Raw genomic sequence first — 21460 nt, 5'->3', positions numbered from 1 at the left:
ATCCTGGGCAGAGGCTTGCCTTTCTTCACAAGGCATTTAGTGGTTAGGAGTCAAAAGAACCCAAGGCTAATTCCCCAGACGTGACAAAAGTGAGCTCCACTGCATCTGACAGTGTGTAAAAGGAGCAGATGGGGTCTCCTGGCCCAGTATGTAAGTGTTCAGGGACCTGTTAGCTCTCTTCTTGCGGCCAGCCATCCCTCCTAGGTGAATGTGGCACTGCAGACTCACCAGCTCTGAACAGTTAGGATGGCAGTGTGGAGGATCTCAACTCCTAGCCATGACACACAAAATGTCCCAGCAGATCCTGGGATACAACTGGCCCATCCAGTGAGTGTGATCGTTCAAACCAGTTATATGATGTTACAGAGTAGAACTGCCTCACTTTATTGATGAGGCCTTTAAGGCCACTTGCAGCTCTAAAATGTTGAAGTATCACAGGGACAGACCATTTAGAAGACAAATCCCTAATTTCCTCTTAAGTCTAGTTAACATGACATGACTTATCCCCAGGGGCAATTTAAGAAATGTCAGAAGAGTCCAGAGGTCAGGCCTCTACAGGTTGTGGCTGCAAGGTCAGCCAGTAATAAGAGCATGCACTGAGAATGAACAGGAGCATTAAGTTGATGCCTGAAAGCTCAAACCTTCCAAAAGTATCCTCAGGACTAAAAGCCCCTTAAGTGCAGGCAGTATATTTGCCTGATGGGTCCAGAAAATTGAAAGCCAAGTCGTATTTGAATGACTACTCAAGGCTGCTGTGTTGTTTCAAAGCTAAGTGCCTGGGAGGGACCGCCAGTGCCCCTTGATTGCTGTCTGACCTTTGAGAACATGAAGGTTTGGGTCCCCAGCCAACATTTCCAGGCAGAAGCTTTCCATCTGCATCTGGCTCTGTGGTCTCTAAGCTCCTGCAGAGCTGTTGACTGAGCCTGCTATAATTCCCACTGCCTTTGCCTTAGAGTGTCCATTAATGACATTTCCAAGAGGTAGTGAGCCCTGTGAACTGTGTTTCACACATTTTATACATGTTGTCTTAGAGAAACACAAGTTCCTGGTCTCCCAGCAGGATGAGCATGTGTGCACAGCATGCATACACGTGCACGTTCAGGCCTCTGTGAATACACTATAGCTCCTCTGTATACTGAGCTGTGGTGTCAGATGCATTCCTGGTTGTGGGTACCAGCCAAAAGTTCAAAAAGATACACTGTCCTAGATGTGTGCATAACAGTTTCAGTCCCACCCTCAGAACTGATCTCAGAGGCCAGCACACATCTTTGAGTATTGCCTAAGTCCAGCCTATTTCTCCCCAGAAATAGAAATCAAACCCTGAAGCAATAAGCAATAGCTATCGGCCCATCTCCACCCAGATACCAAGTCACGAATCCATGATAGTGGAGAGACTCTGAGCAAAATAAAGCCCACCTCACCTCTCACCTCTCACCTCCAACTTAACTTCCTCCGGAGGAAACATGTTTTAATGAAACTAGTGGAAATATTAGGAGGGTTTCCTGAACCCTCAGAAGTACTGCAAGGCCACACTGAGTAGTGATTAAAGCAGAGGATGACACTGCAGCATAAAGATCTGGCCTCTTTTTCAGGCATCCTTCAGCCCATGAATACTACGACCCAAATGACTACATGGGGGACATCCACCAGGAGATGGACAGAGAGGAGCTGGAGCTGGAGGTATGAAGAATGGCCTGCCCTCGAGTTAGAGTTATTATTACAAACAGAATAGCTGTTAAGTTCACGGTAAGCACAGAAACAAATGCTAATGAAAATGATCTAAGAAGCACTTTCAGTCTACCCTTCAAGAAGCTTTCTCTTCCCTCTTTTGATTCAAAACAAAGCATAAAAGTCAGGTCCCAAAAAAGAAAAAGATAGGACATGAGTCCTGTTCACAACCTCTGAATTCACTCAATCTTTATATTTTTGTAACGGTTATAAACCTCCTTGCCTTCCAGTCTTTTATATAATTACCACTTCTTACCTACAGGCAAATGCTCAGTAGATTGATAAATTACTAAAGTGAATTAGCCCACTTCCAATGAAAAAAGTTTGCCTCCTGCTTCTCCAGCTTCAAGATTTCTAACACTGATTTTGAAGAAATTAAATCCATTAGCTCTGCTTAAGTGTAATTTAAGGGCAAATATAATTCAAGGCTAGACATGCTATATAATATCAAATTGTCTTGTAAGTCTTAAAATATTTAGCAGTCACTAGATAGGCAACTGATCTGTTTCTTTTAGTGAGAGTGATAGAGAATGGAGAAAATACCAAATTCAATGTTGTAGTTAGGTATATTTTTGGAAAACTTTGTGTAATATTTCAAAGTGTTTTCAAAAAATAGCAAGAGAATTTTTGAAAATTGAGTCTTCGGAACGAGGTAATAGAGTATCTTTTTAAAGAAACACCTGAGGTTAACAGGTAAGCCCTTTGGCACCCTCAGAGCAGCCAAGGTAAAGCACTAACACGTTATCCAATTTCAGGGCCAACCACTGTGAGATCTGGGATGCCCTACTGAAAAGGATGAGTTATTTACCAGCAGTAGGTCTTGTGCAGTGACCGAAGTAGCTATATAGTAGAAAAGAGCTGTGTTCCTAGAGCACTCCTTTAAAATTACCCAGAGTCCTCAATCAAGAGGATGAAGGTCAAGCATGCAACTGTTCACTGAGCTGCTGCTCACCTACAGCCAGATGGGATCAAATTCAAGTATTTGTCACTAGAGGCATGTTTGACTCAGTGATATTTCATTTGAAAATTTAAATTCCTCTCTAACTTCACCTGGTCTAAACAGGAAAGGCCATTATTCTAATGATAAAAACTGTTGACTGTTTCTACTATTAGCCACCACCCAACACTCCTGTCATCCAGTAATTGCTCCAGATACTCTATCCTTATCCTTTAAAAATAATAGGATTCTGCCCTTTAGTGAAAACATCCCATCTCCGTAGGTTCAGGTTAGTTCCACAAGCAACTGATGACTCTCTCAGGACCCTTGCTTTTTAAGTTGTTAATAAACCTTCTTCCCAAAGGGAGTCCCATTTGAGAAATGCCAGATTGAACAAAACTAAACAGACTTCTTAAAGGACATCTCAGAATCTTGACTATTGAATTAGCAATAATAAATCCCCTGAGGAAGATAAACAGATGCAGGAACCAGGTTTCCCAAACCTCTTTGGCCAAATTAATGTGCATGTGTTCATTTTCGCAGACTGTAGTTCTCTGGGCCACTGTCAGAGAAACAGTCCTCTGCCAAAAGAAGAGGTAATTAATAATCTTTATGGGACGATAGTGTTTTTTGATGGTCATTATAATGGTCACAAAGTAGAAGTCTTTTAAAAGCTGTCAAATATTTCAGAAGCTGGATTTATGAAGTAGCATAGACTTTCAGTCTTTGATGTTCAAGCCTAACTTTATAGCAGTGGGTTCATTAGTTACTTAGTTTGCAATACCTTGAGACTCTAACGGAAGCCAAAGTGCCCCTTGGTAAACACTCCTGTGTATAGCGCTTTAAATAGGATTTGGGGAGATTACTATCCACTAAGCACCTTTGTAAGCTGGACCATTCTATTTATAAATGTTTTTTATAATTTCAGTCACCAGAATGGGTACTTGATGACTGTCTCTTTAATTCAACTCTATTTAAACTAAGGTAATTTTGAACCACTGTATCAACACCTTAAATCATTAAATGCAGCAAACACAGACAGTGTTATCAAATCCTGGTGTTCAGCACTGGTGCAAACCAAGCACCAGGAGCCGGGGCCACCACAGACTGTTGCTTTCTCTTTCTCTGATAAGACTCGCTAGCATTCTAGTGTGAAGTGTCAAAGGTGGCCCAGACTGATTCTTTCTCCCTAAAGGGAGTAACTTTCTCAGCATGAACTTCCAGAGAGCTCTGTATCTGGTGGAAGACAATTCCCAAGGTGTCACAGTGTGATGCAGGACTAGCAGCTGGTCTCTCCTGGAAGATGTAACAGCTGCAGCATCTTGGGCCCTGAGGTTGACACAATCAGAGTGTGCAATGTGACAAAGTCCGTGAACATTGCAGTCCGAGAAGCTTTGCCTCTAGAGAAGCTCCACGGGAGCCAGTAACAGTTTCCAAGTTTCCACATCCTCTCGCTCTCGTCACAGCAGGGCTCTGGTTGTGCATTTCACTCACTGCAGCACAGAAATGTCCCTCCAAGTCACTGATGTCTTCTCACTGTCCCTGAAGAATAAAGTTATCATGGGCTAATAAGTGACTAAGTCCCTGAGAGACACTCTGTAAATAAAAGCAATAACCAAAAAATCCAACTGTTTAAAAACTCAGTATTTTAAGTTAGAGCTTTGATACCGTGGGACTTTACATGCACTCTTGTTTTTTATTCACCTCATCAGCCTTTTCTAAGTATCTATTACATTCACTTTACTGTTTGGCACTGTGAAATGCAGAAGTGGAGGTCACCACCCTTCCTTCCCTTAAGGGGCCTTTAGTATCATCATATCCTAGAAAACCCAGTTTGGACATCTCTAGCTCTAGCTCCATGGAACGTGTTACCACCAAGTGCCATGTGTCAGCACCAGGTGGACAGGCTGCTTTTGTGTTTGGTCTTTTGTCAGAAGCCACTCAGGTGTTACCAGGTGGTTTCTGTTAGCTAAGCTGTGTCTCCGATATACACTGGGCAGCTGTGAAGAGCAGCCGTATTCGAAGCTAAGGCTCCTGTATCACAGTCTCAAGTTGGTAGAAACTGAGAGGTTAGGTCTTTATGAGATACTGCTTCAGAGAGAACGAATGCTTCTCTTAGGAAATGAGTTAGTGCTCCTGAGGGGAGCTGGTTATAAAATTAAGTCCAGTCTTGGCCTTTTGCTTCTGGTAACACTATGTTCCTCCTGCATAAATGTTCCCACCACAATGCCAGCTACCTTGCAGTGTTGTAGCCAGAGAGTCAGGACCAGGGCTGAGAAGATACCAGCAACATGCTTCTTCCAAAACATGAGCTGAATAAGTATAAAGCCTCAGGTACTTTGTTACAGCAGCACAAAACAGACTGAAAAATTCAGAATCATCCTGAGGCTCATGGCAGCCACCAGCAGGGAGTCTCCATGTCTCAGAGGGAGGTCCATATAAGTTCATCTGGTCAGTTCAGGTGCGTTAATAAGTTACCCCACTGCAACAGATCTTGTTTGCAGGCAGGCTGCTACACACATACATACATGCTGTCTTGATTCTCACAGGATTTCTCAGAATAGACAACACTGTTTTCTAGGGTCCATGTTGTTTTGCTGCAAGGTTTGGGTTTGATTTCAGAAGAATCAGGTTTGATTTCGAGCAGGGGCCCAGTCTTATCACACTGCTCAGCCTAAGTTCAACTAGAAAACCAAAGTCAGCATTTTTGAAGGAACAACCAGTTCCACAGATATTACATATAAGGAAAATATATATGAGTATGTTGGGATTTGTCAAAGCTAATTTACAGAGAAAAACAGATGTTCTGTCTTTTAAAATACACAAAATGATCATATTAGGTAAGTGTCAAATCCCTATTACTGTGAAACTGCTTAGAGTAAAAGGGATTATTCCAAAATATACCCCAGGGTTGAACAGCCAAATAATTACCCATAAATTTTCAGGTACTAAACACCTGCTGTAGGTCTTCCTGTAGCAATTAAGAAAGACAACAGACATAAGAAGATAGTCTTTTCCTTAATCTATTGTTTTAATTTCCCCAGTGATTCAGCAGTAGCAGCCTATCCAGGCCAGGAAACTGCTGTCACCTGCATTGTGTTGTAATGGTGTCATTCTGAAAACAGAAAGGAAAGGAGAGGTTTTGTTTCAACACGGGTGACTAAAATGATCCCCAAACATGGTTTCTGAGAGTGACATAAGTAGGTCACATGAATCAGGATTGTCTCAGAGGTAATGCAGGCAGTCTAGGCCAATCTTGCAAGATTTGGAGGCACAGGGCATGGGTCGTTTAGGGAACCTATCCTAGTCATCCGTGCCCTGCCCAAGCCAGCCTCCCCTCAACCCTTCCAAGTGTAATCTGGATTTTTACTGTTTTCTGGGCTGCTATCAGGTCCTGACCTAGATCCCCAATCTCCCAAGCAAGTATATGGCCGAAGGCTTAAATAAAATGAGGCAAGGGATATGATTTTAGGACTCCAGGAAGGTCAAAACCATTTAGCTGAGCTCAAGACTCTGAGAGCTAAGACAAAGACTTCTCTGGAACACCAATTTTTATTAGGTCCAAAACAAAGGATGGGAAGACTGAGGAAAGTGCAGGCAATGAGCTGGACCTTGGGAGTCACTTCAGGACATCTCCAAGTAAAGAATCATGTCAATGTAGGAGAACCATCTTAACATGAAGACATGCCAGGAGTGAGACTATGGAAGTAATTTCTGCAGCTTCAGCCTCTATCTACTTAATTGATGTTTGAGCCAAGTGTCCACAGCTGTGGCCTTGTCTTGCCTTTTGAGGTATCTCTGGCCTCACAGGCCACTTACAGGCTTCAGCCAGGACCAGTGATTCATAGAGGCTCACTTACTGTGAATCAGCTTCATCACCAGGCAAGGGGCCGAGGCCTAGAAGAGACTCACAGATAAACGTAGAAAGCTAATTAGTTAATTTTAAATCCTGCTCAGAGCCACTTCGTAGTGGTCTCCAACATGCGCCACATACAAACTGGAACCTTCACATGGGCACCTAATCTCGGCCTGCATGGAATTTTCCCTAGATTTTTGGGTAGCACAGTTTTCTCCAGAAACTCTTCCTCAGCTACTTTCCATGCCCATACCATGATTATCGACTGTCTTTCTCCACAGCTATACAGCAAGCTCCAAGAAAGCTAGGCTCTTTCATTTTTGCACTTAAACAATGTCTGCAGTGTAAGAAGAACCCAATGTTTGGGTACCTACATATTCACTGAAGGAAAGAACATTTCAAATTTAAGGTCCTTAAGGGAAAATTCAGTCTTTTTAGAGACACAATTACATCCCCTAGCATCATACATATATATAGAAACTTGAGATCATTCGAAAGTATGCACAGAGATCCTGGACCAGTAATGCGTCAGTGGCCAGGCTTCTTGGAGGTGGATAAACCATGCGGATTTATGTTGGCATCCCCCTTGATTAAAGTGGCTGATGCTGAAACAGAGAGCCTGAATTGCCAACATGGAGTAGCTCACTTAATATTCTTAATTGGAATATCATGTCAGTTTCATCTAAAATGTCAGGTTTAGCTGTTCATTTTTATCAAATAGTCCATCTAGCCCAGTAAGCAACAGGATACCAGCAATGGGGGTAGCTGTAATCCAGATAATGCTAATGCATTATTCATAGCAGTTTGATTAATGGTCTTCTTTGAAATCTTATCTCCATCATCACAGACAGATATGTATTGATAACCTCTATGTTTTCAGCAATATGCTCAACTGTGTAAGACTGGATCAGAGGCAGAAAGAAATGTTGAGAATTTATAAACCACCCTGTAAATTTGAGGAATTTCATTTCCTCTGAGTTCTCAAATATTGGGCCTTGATTTAAAACTGCAGAATGGCTGAGACATTTGTAAAAATTAAGTGATTTTCAATATATACAAATGGAGTCCCAAGTCTTGGAGAATAACAAGAAGCAGATCTCACCCTGGCTATTGAACTTGGCATATCGTCACTCTCATCTCAGTAGTAAAGCTGTTTTCACAAAAAAAAAAAAAAAAAAAAAAAAGTGGTTTTCCCAGGTCACATTGCTCATGAATGCATAAATGTCAAAACCAGGGTCATTTTTCATACAGACCTTGATTGTGTTCTAAAATCTCCAGCTCATTCATTCAGTTTTGTTGAGCACCATAGTACACAATAGACAAAGCCTTACTCTCATTTCTCAACCAGAGTAAACATGAATCGGTACAAATTCAAACAGGATGGTAGCTCTTACATTTCTGCTGCCCAGGACTCCTAGCAGTTTACTACCATGTGCTTAACATTAGCAACCAGCTTCTTCTGAAATGTTGAACCATTCTGGAAACACTGAATGGGACCCCAATTGTGCCCTTGCCTTTTAAATGACACTTTTCTGGCCTTCATTTCAAGTTCATAAGGTAAAGCAAAAATATATTACAGTCCACACAGTCATATCCAACATCAATGCCAAATATATTTCTAAGTTGCAGAATGCCCTTTGCTTATTAGTTGATATATGCTTCATCAACACTGGTTCATCCAAGAAGCCTCATGCTTTCAAAAAAATAGACCACTTCCAAGATGGAAAACTGTCCTGAGTACCATGATTAATTAGAATGACTGCTGCTCATATCTGTTTCAAAGATCAAATCCTAAAGATTTGCTTCACAAGCAGCTGAGTGGCAGTGGAAAAGAGACATCTTGAGGATGCAACAAATTCATACATGTTTCATAAATAGCTTAGTCCAAAAATACATTATTTTCAGTTCTTCTGTGTTTTAACTGCTATCACATAAAGTCAGGTGTGGAATTTTCCACTTGTGACATTGTATTAGTGCTCAAAAGTTGCAGATTTTAGAGCATTTACAGTGCAAGATGCTCAACCTGTATTAATTTTCTAACCACATGTGGGGTTAATGAAAGCATATAAAGTGTTTGAGAATGCATAAGTGGTCCTTGGTTTAATTATCCATGATTCAGATGAAAATATTTTAAATCAGTGAATGTTTTGGGATATTTTCTGTTTCAGCCCCCATTTTTCTCCTTGATTAGAAAGGAACACAGATGATTAGAGGAAATTGGAAGACTGAGGGAAAAAGATAAAGAATGGGACAAGAAATGTACCCCCAGTAGTGTATGAACTAACATCAACTTTATAGCTTAGTGGTCCTCCAAATCTCTGTCAATCTGTTGACCAAAAAACCAAGTCCAAAGTGGGTTTTATCAAAATCAACTTGTGATAACAACACCTGCCTTTTTGGGTATGAGGCCAAATCTAACCCTTTTCTGTATAACAAGGTATCAGCTGTCATATTCCTTATGAATTTTTCTTCTTTCTGCTTGACTACTCATAGGACATTACGTAGTTCTCTTCCAAAACATGATTTCCAGACGTTTTGCTTTCTGGGGCTTGAAAATAGAGCTCTCAGATATAAAAATGCATTGTAGAGAGTTGTGCTGTCTGTGCTAGAAGACAGAAGGACCAGGCTGGCTGGTGTGTTTTCAGTCAGTTGCTGACCAATCTGTGCTTTTACCATGAATGAGTATAGAATTCACCCCAAATAGATACCATTCAGTAATTCCTGGTATGCATCTTTTCCAGTGAAACAAGTCTGTTAATCATGCTGTTGATTGTTGGGACATTGTTGACCCAACTGCTGCTGAAGTTTCTAAATGCTTCCCCCAGTTTCCATGAAGTACATTTTTGATGGTACTGGAATAAAGCTCAGCAGTACTGTGGTACCTTTTCTACCTCCTTAAGTGATATCTGCCTTCCAGCCAGTCACTCGCAGAGACCAGGTCTCATATTCTCACATTTCATTCTGTTCAAAGCAGTATCACAGCATTTACTATCTTTCTTATTTCCTACTCTCTTCTTGAAACATAGGAGGAGGACGTATGGCCAATCTGCTTATATTACAAAAATTGTTTACTGCAAAGGATTGGCAAAGAGTTTGCCCTCGCAGTTAAACACGACCCATGCTGAAGATAGTTCTCAAAAATGGGAAAGGAAATTTCTATCTAATATAACTGAATTATCAAAAATTAGTAGAGTGTCATATCATGAGAATTTACCATATTGCTAGAGCTATAACTAGGAAGTCCTTGAATTAACATATCAGTGATCAGAAAATAAACCTCTTATGAGGATAACAATGAAATATACACATAGACCTAACTCATGATAACCACAGATAAATATATGTGTACATAATTATTACATTAACAATTACTGTAGGCTTTCTTTGGGCCAAGCACTGTGCTCAAAGTTCATGTGTCTCCTCTCATTGACTCTAGAGATGAAATAGATGCTTAGAAATGACAGCAAGCCCATGATCAACCTTACAGAAAAAGGCAGAGTTAGGAGACATACAGGCCTGCCTGTCTGCACAGCCCTAAGCCTTCATCACATTGTACACCATAGATCAGCTATCAGGTTGGCTTAAAACCAACGAGACCATAGTAGTCATCACTTAGAACCTTCTGACCCATCCAGTGATGCTGGGCTATAAGCTAAGCTCCTCAGGCTGGTATATGGAGCTCCACCTGTTCCATTCAGCCTGCTTCTTCCCTCCTTGCATATTGGTCTTTGACCACACTGGCCAAGGGCCTTTTCACCTGCTGTTTTCCTACTTGGAAAGTGTCCATGGCATTGGATACCCTGCCTTTCATGGTGGAGGACTCAAATAGCTGCCGTGTAATTACTACGAATTTTTCTGCAAAGAGGACTGCATTCTCCTGGGGAGGGCTACTTGAAAATGATCCCCAGGGACAGTGACATGAAGACCCTGCCTCAGAGCCTGTCCCCCCTTCTAGTTGGCAAGCATATGTAAAATTGATGCCAACAGATCTTTGAGATTACTTCTCAAGCAGCCCTTCAAATAGGCCTGCAGCTCATGACTGCAAAAACTTTTCACAAAACATCACAGACCAGGGGGGTGGGAGGACTCAGAATGTCCCTTCATTCAAAGTTCTTCCTTCATTGTGAAGTGCAAACTAATTAGCACAATAGCATTCCCTGTCCTGTGTGTCCCGCATTTGGGCTCACTTTGCTTTTATCTTATTTAATCTGCAATAATAGCAGTTAAAACTAATTTCTCCACTGTAAATATCACAGCTGTTGTGGAAGGCATTAATTGCATACTATCGTGTTACTCTCCTTTCTTGGATCAATTTATGTGTAATCTGTTTGCAAATTCTGTGACTGTGACTATTAAGGAAATGCAAAGTGAAATTATCTTACAGAATACCCTAGAAACATTTGTACCAAAATGCCTGGATGGTATAGGGTATGGAAATATTCTTGTTGATGGCAGACAATGAAAGAATGCTTCTTAAAACCCCTTCCCCTGAGGTCTTGACACTGAGTGAAATATGGGTAATTTTTCTTTGGGAGGATCAATAGAATAACTATTTTCAAAATGACTTTATATTGACTGAAAGGTCAGAAATGCCCCGGGCATTGATCCCATGTCCATAATCACTTTTTGTTTAGTAAGTTAACTGGCTCTACACAGTTGAATGCAAAGAAATCCAGTTTATCATCTAAACAAAAAATTTTCCGAGCACTTGACGTGCTTCCAGAGCTCGCTGCCTGCTAGAGTCTCACTGGCCACCTCTCTTTGTCCAGGAAGTGGATCTCTACAGACTAAGCAGCCAGGACAAGCTGGGCCTCACCGTGTGCTACCGGACGGATGACGAGGATGACATTGGGATTTATATAAGTGAGGTACAAAAGCTGTATTTTTAAAACTAGCATTTAAAAATGTTGGGTTTTGTTTTTCCTTGTGTATGTTCTTACCCTAAATCTAGTTGGTTTTTGTGAAAACACAGACAAATTACTTTATCCCCTCCATCACCATCATACCCCATGGTATCACATCTTTACTGTTGGTACATAAGGCAAAATTACCCTGGAGGAGCCGCAAATCAACCATAAAATGGAGTCGTTTACATGGTTTTGTGTGTTCAACCCCCAGGGAATGTCAGGCTCACATTTCCTAACTCATGTTCATTGAATGGAATGGTGGACGAAATCACTTACACTTTTAAAGTCTCAGTGTCTCTCTCTCTCTGTCTCTCGCTGTCTGTGTTGCTTTTAGTGGAATGTATATAATTGAATTCATATATGTAAAATGTAATTTATATGAACTTCTCAGAGTACATAAAGAAAAGCTGTTTTGATCTTCCTGGGAGAGAGAATGCAGAGCAGCTGCTTTCAGTTGGATGCTTTGCCAGGCACCCCATTCTTGCAAGTGCAGAAGCCCAACTTTATCAGGACGTAAACTGTCTCTCTCGGGGATAAACGTTGGTCTTTCAGATTTTATTATCCCATTGAATGCATATCACCTACTAAGCTTTGTGTTTTACATGATTGTATTTTAAGATGTTCCTCCCATTCTCACTGTCTCAATTATTTTTATGGGTATTATTCAAAATTTAAGTATTTGGTATGAAATAAGCCATGGGTGCTGGTCAACATGACAATGAGTACCCTTAAATTCATTCTGCAGCACTGAATGGACTTTAAATACTGTGCACACTAAAAAGAATCAGTTGTGTCTCCTGCACAAAACTGTGTAGCAAGGCTGCCAGCAGTGACCTAAGAGCAAGCCTGGGAAGGGCTCGGAAGCACATGGAAGCTTGTCTGTTTTTGCACGGAACTGCATCTTGTTCATATCTGTGCAAAGCAGAAACACGAGGATGAACATGACTCTTATGCTTGATATGACCTTTGGAAAATGCTGTTTATTTTCATGTGTGTCTGCGTTCATGTCAAGATGTCTGCCATGTGTTTCAGATTGATCCTAACAGCATTGCAGCTAAGGACGGACGCATCCGCGAAGGAGACCGCATCATCCAGGTAGGTCCACTGCTATTCACCAAACAGACTCATTCTAACAACAGCTGTAAGATCATAAACAGGGCTGACAGAGTCAGGAGTGTAGTGAGGCCACATAAATTAATGAGTGAGGGGACAGGTGAATCAGATGCATAGGGAATAGTAACTCAAGTGAACTGCCTCAAAGCTGCCCCCTAGAAAGACAGCCTTGCAGGAGATGAGCCAGTGTACCTCATGTCTGTTCATTCTGCGGGTGCCAAAGGCACGGTCTCAATGAGATCAGGTTTCCCTGAAAGATTCATCTAGGACCAAGCACCTCAAGATGGAGCTTGTCCTTAAAAAGGGAACATTATTGGCAAAGTTAGCAAAACTGATTGAGAAGTCTTAAATTTCAGAACAACATTTAGCCATGCCATCAAATCAGTTCTATCAGGAGCATCTTTACCTTGAGCCCTTTCAAGGCAGGATGTTGTTCTTTCAAGGCAGGATGGGACCATTTTATTTCTCTCTTGGATAGAATTGCTCAGAAATTGAGATGCTTCACTTTATTGTTGCCATGGAGCCCACAAGGCTTAGCTTCCTGTTTCTTCTCACTTGTACCTTGTTTCTAATCTGCTATGTTTACATTTCTTGTTACACACATCACCATGCATAATTTTTATTTCCTTCTTTCAGTGCTTATTCTGTTTGCCCAACCTGAAGCCAGAACCTCCAGTGTTTGAGGTTCCTCCCTGAGAAAGTGACCCATGTCTTCACTCCTACAGGGTCAGGAAGCCTTTTTATTATTGATGATGGTGCCATAGTTTTTCATTAGTTTTTACAACTGAGACGGAAAGTACTAAGAGACACCTTCCAGACCCACTTGAGTTGTAGCTGTAATCCTCCACTGTATCACAATGACACTATTTCCTATGGTGAGGGGCCACATATGTCAACAGCTAGTCTCCCCTGGCGCAATACCTCTTGGTTCCCTACCATATATGGTGGCAAAATCAGGTGGGAGGTTCAACTGCCAAGCCAGTGGGACCATTGTGGCATCCCCTGAAGGACCCATCAGCCCTGAGACTAAGACTTGGAGAACTCAATGTTGCTGGGACATGTTGAGCAGAAATCCCACATGGAAGTTATCCGCTTGACCTCCAGTGCACCATAAAGAAGTTAAAGTGTCAAACTGGCGACACAAAGCACCATGTATAATTGTATTTCTTGCTCTGCCCTCCATCTCCCTGATGTTTTCATGAGACCCATTGTGGCTTCTTTCCCCTATATTATCTGAAAATAGCTGTACTAATGTTTTCACACATTCCATTATACTGCTGCCTGAGTGTGATGTCTGATTAAATTGCTTAGTGTGCCCCCTGCACAACAGTAGCATTTTTCTCATTGTCATCTTCTACAGTACTCTGTATCACAATCAGCTCATGAGCTACATACACAGTGGGACTCTTTCAGGGATCAGAAAAACTATATCAGCCTGAGCAAGGGTTTTCCTTCCTAAAATTAGCACTCCTTTTCAGCTACAGCAAAGTTCTATTTTCCGGCCCTGAGTGGGTGACAGACATAAGCCTGAAATAAGATAGAATGTTTTGCACAATCTCATCATGCTATTGTCTACCCACCTTTGTTCCCCTTAGATTAATGGGATAGAGGTGCAGAACCGCGAAGAGGCTGTGGCTCTTTTGACCAGTGAAGAAAATAAGAACTTTTCACTGCTGATTGCGAGGCCTGAACTCCAGGTGAGTCTGTTTTGAAACTATGTCTGTTATTTCTAAAATCAAGTCCCCAGTCCCCACCCTTGCAGAGCACTGCTGGAGACTGGAATCTGAACTTGAAGCCACTTTGTACCCTGGAAGGGTAATTTAACTTGCTGTGACTGAGAAGCCATTTGGTAATTTAACTACTTAAGGGTGATGCTGGCACCCACCCTGGCAACTCCACTGCCAGCCCAGCAGGATCATTAACGCAGGGATCTTAATGAAGGAAAGGAAAGGTAACAGCATGGAAAACACAGCCGCAGACATAAATGTCAAGGCATTTGACTTTGCAGGGTCTATCTGTATCTTTAAAGGTCCCATTTGAAATAGGAGAGGGTGAAATAGAAACATTGACTGGTAAAGAATAACTAATACTTAGTGATTACCCTCCTAGTGCCCAGCCCTGTGCAGGACACATTGCACACAAGCCATTTTTTTCCTGGAGAATGACAGCCCCAGCAGCTCCAGAGTTAACCACAGAATCCGTGGTGGAGGATGATAGGCCTGTATGATCTGATTCAGAAACCACTGTGAAGGACAAACTTTCTAAGAAATAGAGATCTCCTTAGGTAGAAAACTCAGATGAAAAATAATCCAAGGGTATGGCACAAAGGGTGTGTGACTCATTACAGATGGTAGCATCATGATCACCTAGATTTTTCTTAAAAGGGCCAAAGATAATAAGCATCTCACTTGTCTCCATGGCAACTACTAGACTCTTACTTTGGTTCCAAAGCAACCTTATACAATACATAAACAGGCATGGTTGCATTTCATTATGCTATTTTTTAACAACATAAGATGGCGATCTGTAATCCATGGGTCTACCATCTCCCAAATTGTCTTCTCTTTGAAGGGCAAAAAGAATAAAGTCCTTATAAAATTGATGCCCTAGCAGGCATAGTGGTATATTCATGTAATCTGAGCACTCTGGGAGGCTGAGGCAGGAGCACTGTAAATTCATCCCAGCCTAGGAAATTTGGTGGCTTACCAAAACTTTAATCTCAGATTTTTAAAAATATTTGATAAAAAAATATATCCTTGCCCACATTAAAGAGCTATTGATCACTCTTTCCTGGTCAGAATTCTTTCCAGGGCTTGGATGTGATTGATTTGTCGAACACCTGCCGAACATACATGTGACCCTAGTTTTCATCCCCAGCACTGCCAAATAATAAAAAGGACTCTTTTCTACATTGACCATGGTTTCTCTTTGGGGTCTGCTGAACTTTATGAGGGCCAGTAAGCAGAGGCACAGCCAGATCTATGTGACTGGCCTGCACAAGTGACACTAGACACTTGCCTGCCATAGCATAAGGTCAGAATCTCTTTATATGAGGATGGGACAGTTTTATGACCTATGCAAAATAATGGGCAAGTTGCCTTTTGATGACACCTGAAGGAAACCTAGAAACAGTTTTCTCAAGGTGATGTCCTTCCTAGAGAGAGGAAAATTAGACTCCCCTAAGATATGTTTTGGCTCCTGCTCCCCTGGCAGCTGGACGAGGGCTGGATGGACGATGACAGGAATGACTTTCTCGATGACCTGCACATGGACATGCTAGAGGAGCAGCATCACCAGGCCATGCAGTTCACAGCCAGCGTGCTCCAGCAGGTAACGCCCAGGGCTGGCGGCAGTCTGCACCCTGCTGGGCTGAGGTAACTCTGCTCCCTCCGTCTCCCCTCATGATGCTAAAGTCCATCAGAAGCTCATCCACCTGGAAGATGGGGAAAACAACTTAAGTGCTTTTCTATTTGAGCAAGAGGGAGATGCAAGCTGATAGTCTCCCTGGCCAGGCTTTTAAGGCTGAAAAATAACTGACTCAGTGTTAGGAAAACACAAGTCCAGTGTTGACATAGATAAGAGAAAATTAAGTCCTGTTTTTAAAAGTACAGCATTTTCCTCTGTTTAACCTGAGCTTCTGAGAGCCCTGCAGTTCCCTCCTATTCCGCTGCAATTGGCACCGTCACAGCTGTGGGTCCTTATATAAGCTTTTTATGCTTCCTATTCGCTGTGTACTGGTTCATAGACTCATTCACTGAGATAAGGAGGATAAGAACAAGGATTAAGAGACTGCTCATGTTAGGGAACCTGGATATGCAGAGCTCGAGCTGGCCAATTCCCACGTCTAGGACCTTCCTTGCCTTGCCCTCAGATGCTGTTCCTCTGCCCTAGAAATATTTCCTTTCCACCCAGAAAGGTCAGGCATGAGCACTTGCTTCTCGGACTTCCCTCATCCTGACCTGTTGTTTTCTCTTTTACAGAAGAAGCACGAGGAAGATGGTGGGACCACAGACACAGCCACCATCCTGTCTAACCAGCATGAGAAGGACAGCGGTGTGGGGCGGACGGATGAGAGCACCCGCAACGAGGAGAGTTCAGAGCAGGAGAACAACGGGGACGATGCCACAGCGTCCACCAACCCGCTGGCAGGCCAGAGGAAGCTCACATGCAGCCAAGACACACTGGGCAGTGGAGACCTGCCCTTCAGCAACGAGTCCTTTGTCTCGGCCGACTGCACCGAAGTGGACTACCTGGGCATCCCGGTGGACGAGTGCGAGCGCTTCCGCGAGCTTTTGGAGCTCAAGTGCCAGGTGAAGAGCACCAGCCCCTACAGCCTCTACTACCCCAGCAGCGCTCTGGACGCCACAAAGAGTGATCCCGAGAGCGTGGACAAGGAACTGGAGCTACTCAATGAGGAGCTGCGCAGCATCGAGCTGGAGTGCCTGAGCATCGTGCGCGCGCACAAAATGCAGCAGCTCAAGGAGCAGTACCGTGAGCCCTGGCTGCTGCACCACGGCGGCTTCCGCAACTACAACACCAGCCTCGACGTACGCCGTCACGAGCTGTCAGACATCACCGAGCTGCCCGAGAAGTCCGACAAAGACAGCTCAAGCGCCTACAACACTGGGGAGAGCTGCCGGAGCACCCCGCTCACCCTGGAGATCTCCCCCGACAACTCCCTGCGGAGGGCGGCCGAGGGCCTCAGCTGCTCCGGCAGTGAAGGGGCTGGGGCCATGGGAACCGCTGAGGGTTACGGACCCTCGCCTAAGAACCTGCTCGCCATCACCGAAGACCCCGAGGTCGGTACCCCAAACTACAGCCCTTCATCCAAAGAGCTGGACCCCAGCCAACCCCTGGAAAGCAAAGAGCGTAGAGCCAACGAGGGCAGCAGGAGCCCCCTTGGCAGCCCGAAGCTGGGCAGCGCCTACCTGTCGTCCTCCCCGCACTCCCCGTACAAGCACGCACACATCCCGGCCCATGCGCAGCACTACCAGAGCTACATGCAGCTCATCCAGCAGAAGTCCGCCGTGGAGTACGCGCAGAGCCAGATGAGCCTGGTGAGCATGTGCAAGGACCTGGCCTCTTCCAGCCCTTCGGAGCCCAGGATGGAGTGGAAGGTGAAGATCCGCAGCGACGGCACGCGCTACATCACCAAGAGGCCGGTGCGCGACCGCCTGCTGAGGGAGCGCGCGCTCAAGATCCGCGAGGAGCGCAGCGGCATGACCACAGACGACGACGCGGTGAGCGAGATGAAGATGGGGCGCTACTGGAGCAAGGAGGAGCGCAAGCAGCACCTGGTGAAGGCCAAGGAGCAGAGGCGCAGGCGCGAGTTCATGATGCAGAGCAGGTTGGATTGTCTGAAGGAGCAGCAAGGGGCCGACGAAAGGAAGGAGATGAACATCCTGGAACTGAGCCACAAAAAGATGATGAAGAAGAGGAATAAAAAAATCTTTGACAATTGGATGACTATTCAAGAACTCTTAACGCACGGTACAAAATCCCCAGACGGCACTAGAGTATACAATTCCTTCTTATCGGTGACTACTGTATAATTTTCACTTCTGCATTATGTACATAAGAGAGACCACTACCATTAGGGTAGAGATTTCTGCCTCGTTCAATGCGGCAAGTTTTTGTATATAAGATAAACACAGTCATCATGTTTATAGTCCAAATTTGCCACCCCTACAACTTAGGGTGTCACCGCTCCATTTAAAGTGGAGGTGAGATACACCCTTACTGTCTTGGAAGGCAATATTAGCAAACAGCTTTTTTCAAATAGCAATTGTACTTTTTTACTTGTTACCTTTTACATAAAGTGTTTAAATTTCAGAAAAAAGATCTCTTATTAAGCATCTTTCACAGAATAATTTGTTTAAACTATATTCATATTTTAAAAGGTTAAGCACACTTTTTTTCCTGCCTAAAACACAAATACAACTGCCAGTATGTATTTTTAATGGAACCCTATTTTATAATGTTACTTCTCTGAATGTGTTTTCATAGGAGTGATCATTAATATATTATATAGGTCTAGGTTTCAACTCAAAACTACCCAACTCTGTGGTTAATGACTTAATAAGCATAACCAAACCAGCAGTGTTGAGTTGGAATATACATTTTAACATTTTTCTCATTAAAGTTCCCAAGAGAGTGTAAAGGTTTTAAGAGAAAGCAAAATATCATGCAGCTTTATGGAAGTTGAAAGCATGTTTGCAAATATTACAGCCTACTGGAAGAATATGCATGTACAGGAGAGTTCTTGGTGGAGACGGTTGTGGAATTTTAAGTGCTCATTGTAGTAAATTTTCGCTTTGTAGATTTGAAGGTACAGACTTATACAAGCAAGTTCATGAAATCACGATTAGTTACAAACATTAAATGAAGTTAAAATAAATTATTATTTTTATTTGATATGTTTTCAATGTGATTCCTCATTTTGCAGTGGTGCTTATAAAATAAAAGCTTTTTGCAGTGTTGATTTTTGCCCTTGGTTGTATTACCTTCTACATCAGAAGGATTTTAAGTATCTCTCCAGTTATTCATCTAGCCTGGAGCCCAATGACAGATGTAAAACCAAGGTCTAGCAAAGAATAACAAGTCAAGTGCAGGATATAATCTTGCCTTCTTACAGCCTGATGGGTCCAAGCAACCTGGCATGATATCCATCCTCAAGAGTTGTTGTAAGCAAGTTTATCAGGCAGGGTCATGTTTACAATGAAATGTCTTTGGTTTATTGCAACCATTACTGCTTGTTAGGAATTAGCAGCTCTGGGTGGCAAGGTCCACCTTTCCATTTCTAATATGAGCCTACAAATCAGGCAATCTTAATAGTGAGTCACCAAAGTGGATGTACTTCAGAACTGGTCTTTTAAAGACTGTCACTGCCAGGATCCTAAGTAATGAATGTTCTGCAAATCATTCCTCAGTTAAAGTGTTTACATCAATTTCATTTATAATAAATATTTAAAAATAAAGGCTAGGAAGGGGGTATCATTTTTCTTTTGTCTTTATGCCAGATATGTGGCTTACTACTTTTACTGAAACTTTGTGAAGACAAGGTATTTTAGGTATGTCAGACATGGATTTTTCTCCCAAAGACCCTTTGGGGCTTAAGACCAATTAGCAGTCACATGTGAAATAAAATTATTTAATGAAAATAAAACCCTGAAATACTAATTCTTTGCTACTAAAATATCTGTTCATTATCTCTTTCAAAACCAGGCAATACTAAGATAACTACATCTCTATATTTTCTAATGAACACTCCATGGTGAAGTTTTTGCACAGTAGACTGTTAAGGCCATGGAGTCCTAATATTTTCCAAGTTTAGCATAGACAGGATGAAATGCTCAGCTCCCCAGAAAAGCTCCCCACCTCTAGCACTCATAACTTCATAAGCTCAGCTGCATACTTAACACCGCACAGAGAACACCAGGCAGATGAATTATAAATTGCCACAGGGCATATATGAGAATCTGTTACTTGGGAAAATAGCTTTCTTCCCTATGTGTGTCCTTATTTAAGGTAAGTGGGGCAAACATGGCACAAGAACAAAGAGTTCCCACCTAAACAGCTTGGTCTCAACCGAGCAGAAGTTTCTGCCCAGGGTTCCCCATGTGCCTCTGGACTTAGGGGTCAACTTGTGCCCTTACGAACAAAGTAGAGTAAAACAACACATCCAAGTTCAGTTCTATAGCCGATTTATTTTTAAATCACCTTATCATCTAGATATGCGTGGTCATAACTTGCAATGTAATCTACATTTGATCTTAACCAAAAGGCAGAAAAACAATTGCAATGTAATGAGGTTTCTGAAATCTAACATAGCAAATTAAAAAAAAAAAAAAAACCCTGGAAGAGACCTTACAAACCATCACTATCAAGAAGCAGATGCCTAGATAGGCAGCACAGAAATATGCTGAAGTTCATTAATAACCAAAGTGGGTCTTGAGTTCAGCACCCAACACCTAGTCCTTCATCTCTGAACACCCCACAGTCAGGAGGGAGATAGCATGCTCAGGCACAGTGAACTTGGAGGCGTTCAATCCTGTGCCCTCGACCAAAAAACACATTTCACCACTGGATGCTCCAGAGCGAGCATAAGCCACGAAATATGAATCTGCCATTTCTCTAACACACCTAAGCTCCCAAGTGACTCACAGAGCAAGCCTCGCTGAGCTGGCTGTTGACTTGAGGGATTTTCCCAGGCAGCAGTGAAGGGAAACTTTATAGCTTCTGTTGTCACTGAAGTGAAACACTGGATGCCAGGGACCCAGAATCTGCGGGAACCAATGCTACAATTCATTTTCTAGACTCACTTAAGAATTCTCTGGAAGATACTGATTCTCTCTTTAGGGGAAAAGAAATGGACTTACAAATGAACAAATTGCATATAATTTTGGAGGCTTCATATGTCTCCAAAGCCCATTCGTGGTTCTTCTCCAATAAGAATCTCAAATTTAAAGCAAGTAAATATAATAATTCAGCATGTTATTTTCCACTTTTAACAGCTATATAACACTGCAATTTGAGTGCCCACTTTTCATATCAAGGGAATAAATTTTTCCTGATAGAATCATAATGTTTGAGGCAATTCAGCTGACCACTCTTCCATTCACTGTGCTATTTAACTTTTCTCACAGACAAATTTAGGACTGTGAGTACAGATTTCTGGTTCTCCACAGCAGATACCTACCTTGATGGATGGACTGGTTTAAACTATTTCTAGAAATCGAGGGGAAGAAAATGAGAATGTATTGACCTTCTAGAGATACCTATCTAATAAATAGCCAGTAGCCACAGATAGCTACTAAGCACTTAAAATATGGTTAGTCCAAAGAATTTGTATTTTTAAAAGAGTATATTGGTGTTTTATACACATTGAAATCATTTTCCTAATTTTACTTTTTTTACCTT

At 42.5% G+C, this 21460-nt stretch overlaps 1 protein-coding gene across 3 annotated transcripts in view; it reads left to right on the top strand.

Annotated features, from left to right (window-relative positions):
- Positions 1 to 18955, top strand: part of Pdzrn3 (PDZ domain containing ring finger 3) — a 234201-nt gene extending 215246 nt beyond the window's left edge. For all 3 annotated transcript variants that reach the window (XM_005008578.4, XM_063260254.1, XM_063260255.1), the window contains 6 exons: positions 1593 to 1680; positions 11291 to 11389; positions 12461 to 12523; positions 14137 to 14238; positions 15755 to 15871; positions 16522 to 18955. In XM_005008578.4, coding sequence (XP_005008635.2) covers positions 1593 to 1680; positions 11291 to 11389; positions 12461 to 12523; positions 14137 to 14238; positions 15755 to 15871; positions 16522 to 18093 — 2041 coding nt within the window. In that variant the 3' untranslated portion in view covers positions 18094 to 18955. The remainder of the gene's footprint in view (positions 1 to 1592; positions 1681 to 11290; positions 11390 to 12460; positions 12524 to 14136; positions 14239 to 15754; positions 15872 to 16521) is intronic.
- Positions 18956 to 21460: the final 2505 nt, after the last annotated feature.

The sequence above is a fragment of the Cavia porcellus genome, unplaced genomic scaffold (assembly GCF_034190915.1).
Source record: "Cavia porcellus strain 051 isolate PalLab524CR breed Dunkin Hartley unplaced genomic scaffold, mCavPor4.1 scaffold_13, whole genome shotgun sequence".
Taxonomy (NCBI): Eukaryota; Metazoa; Chordata; class Mammalia; order Rodentia; family Caviidae; genus Cavia; species Cavia porcellus.
The sequence above is the reverse complement of the archived record's forward strand: the minus strand, read 5'-3'. Positions and strand labels throughout refer to the sequence as shown.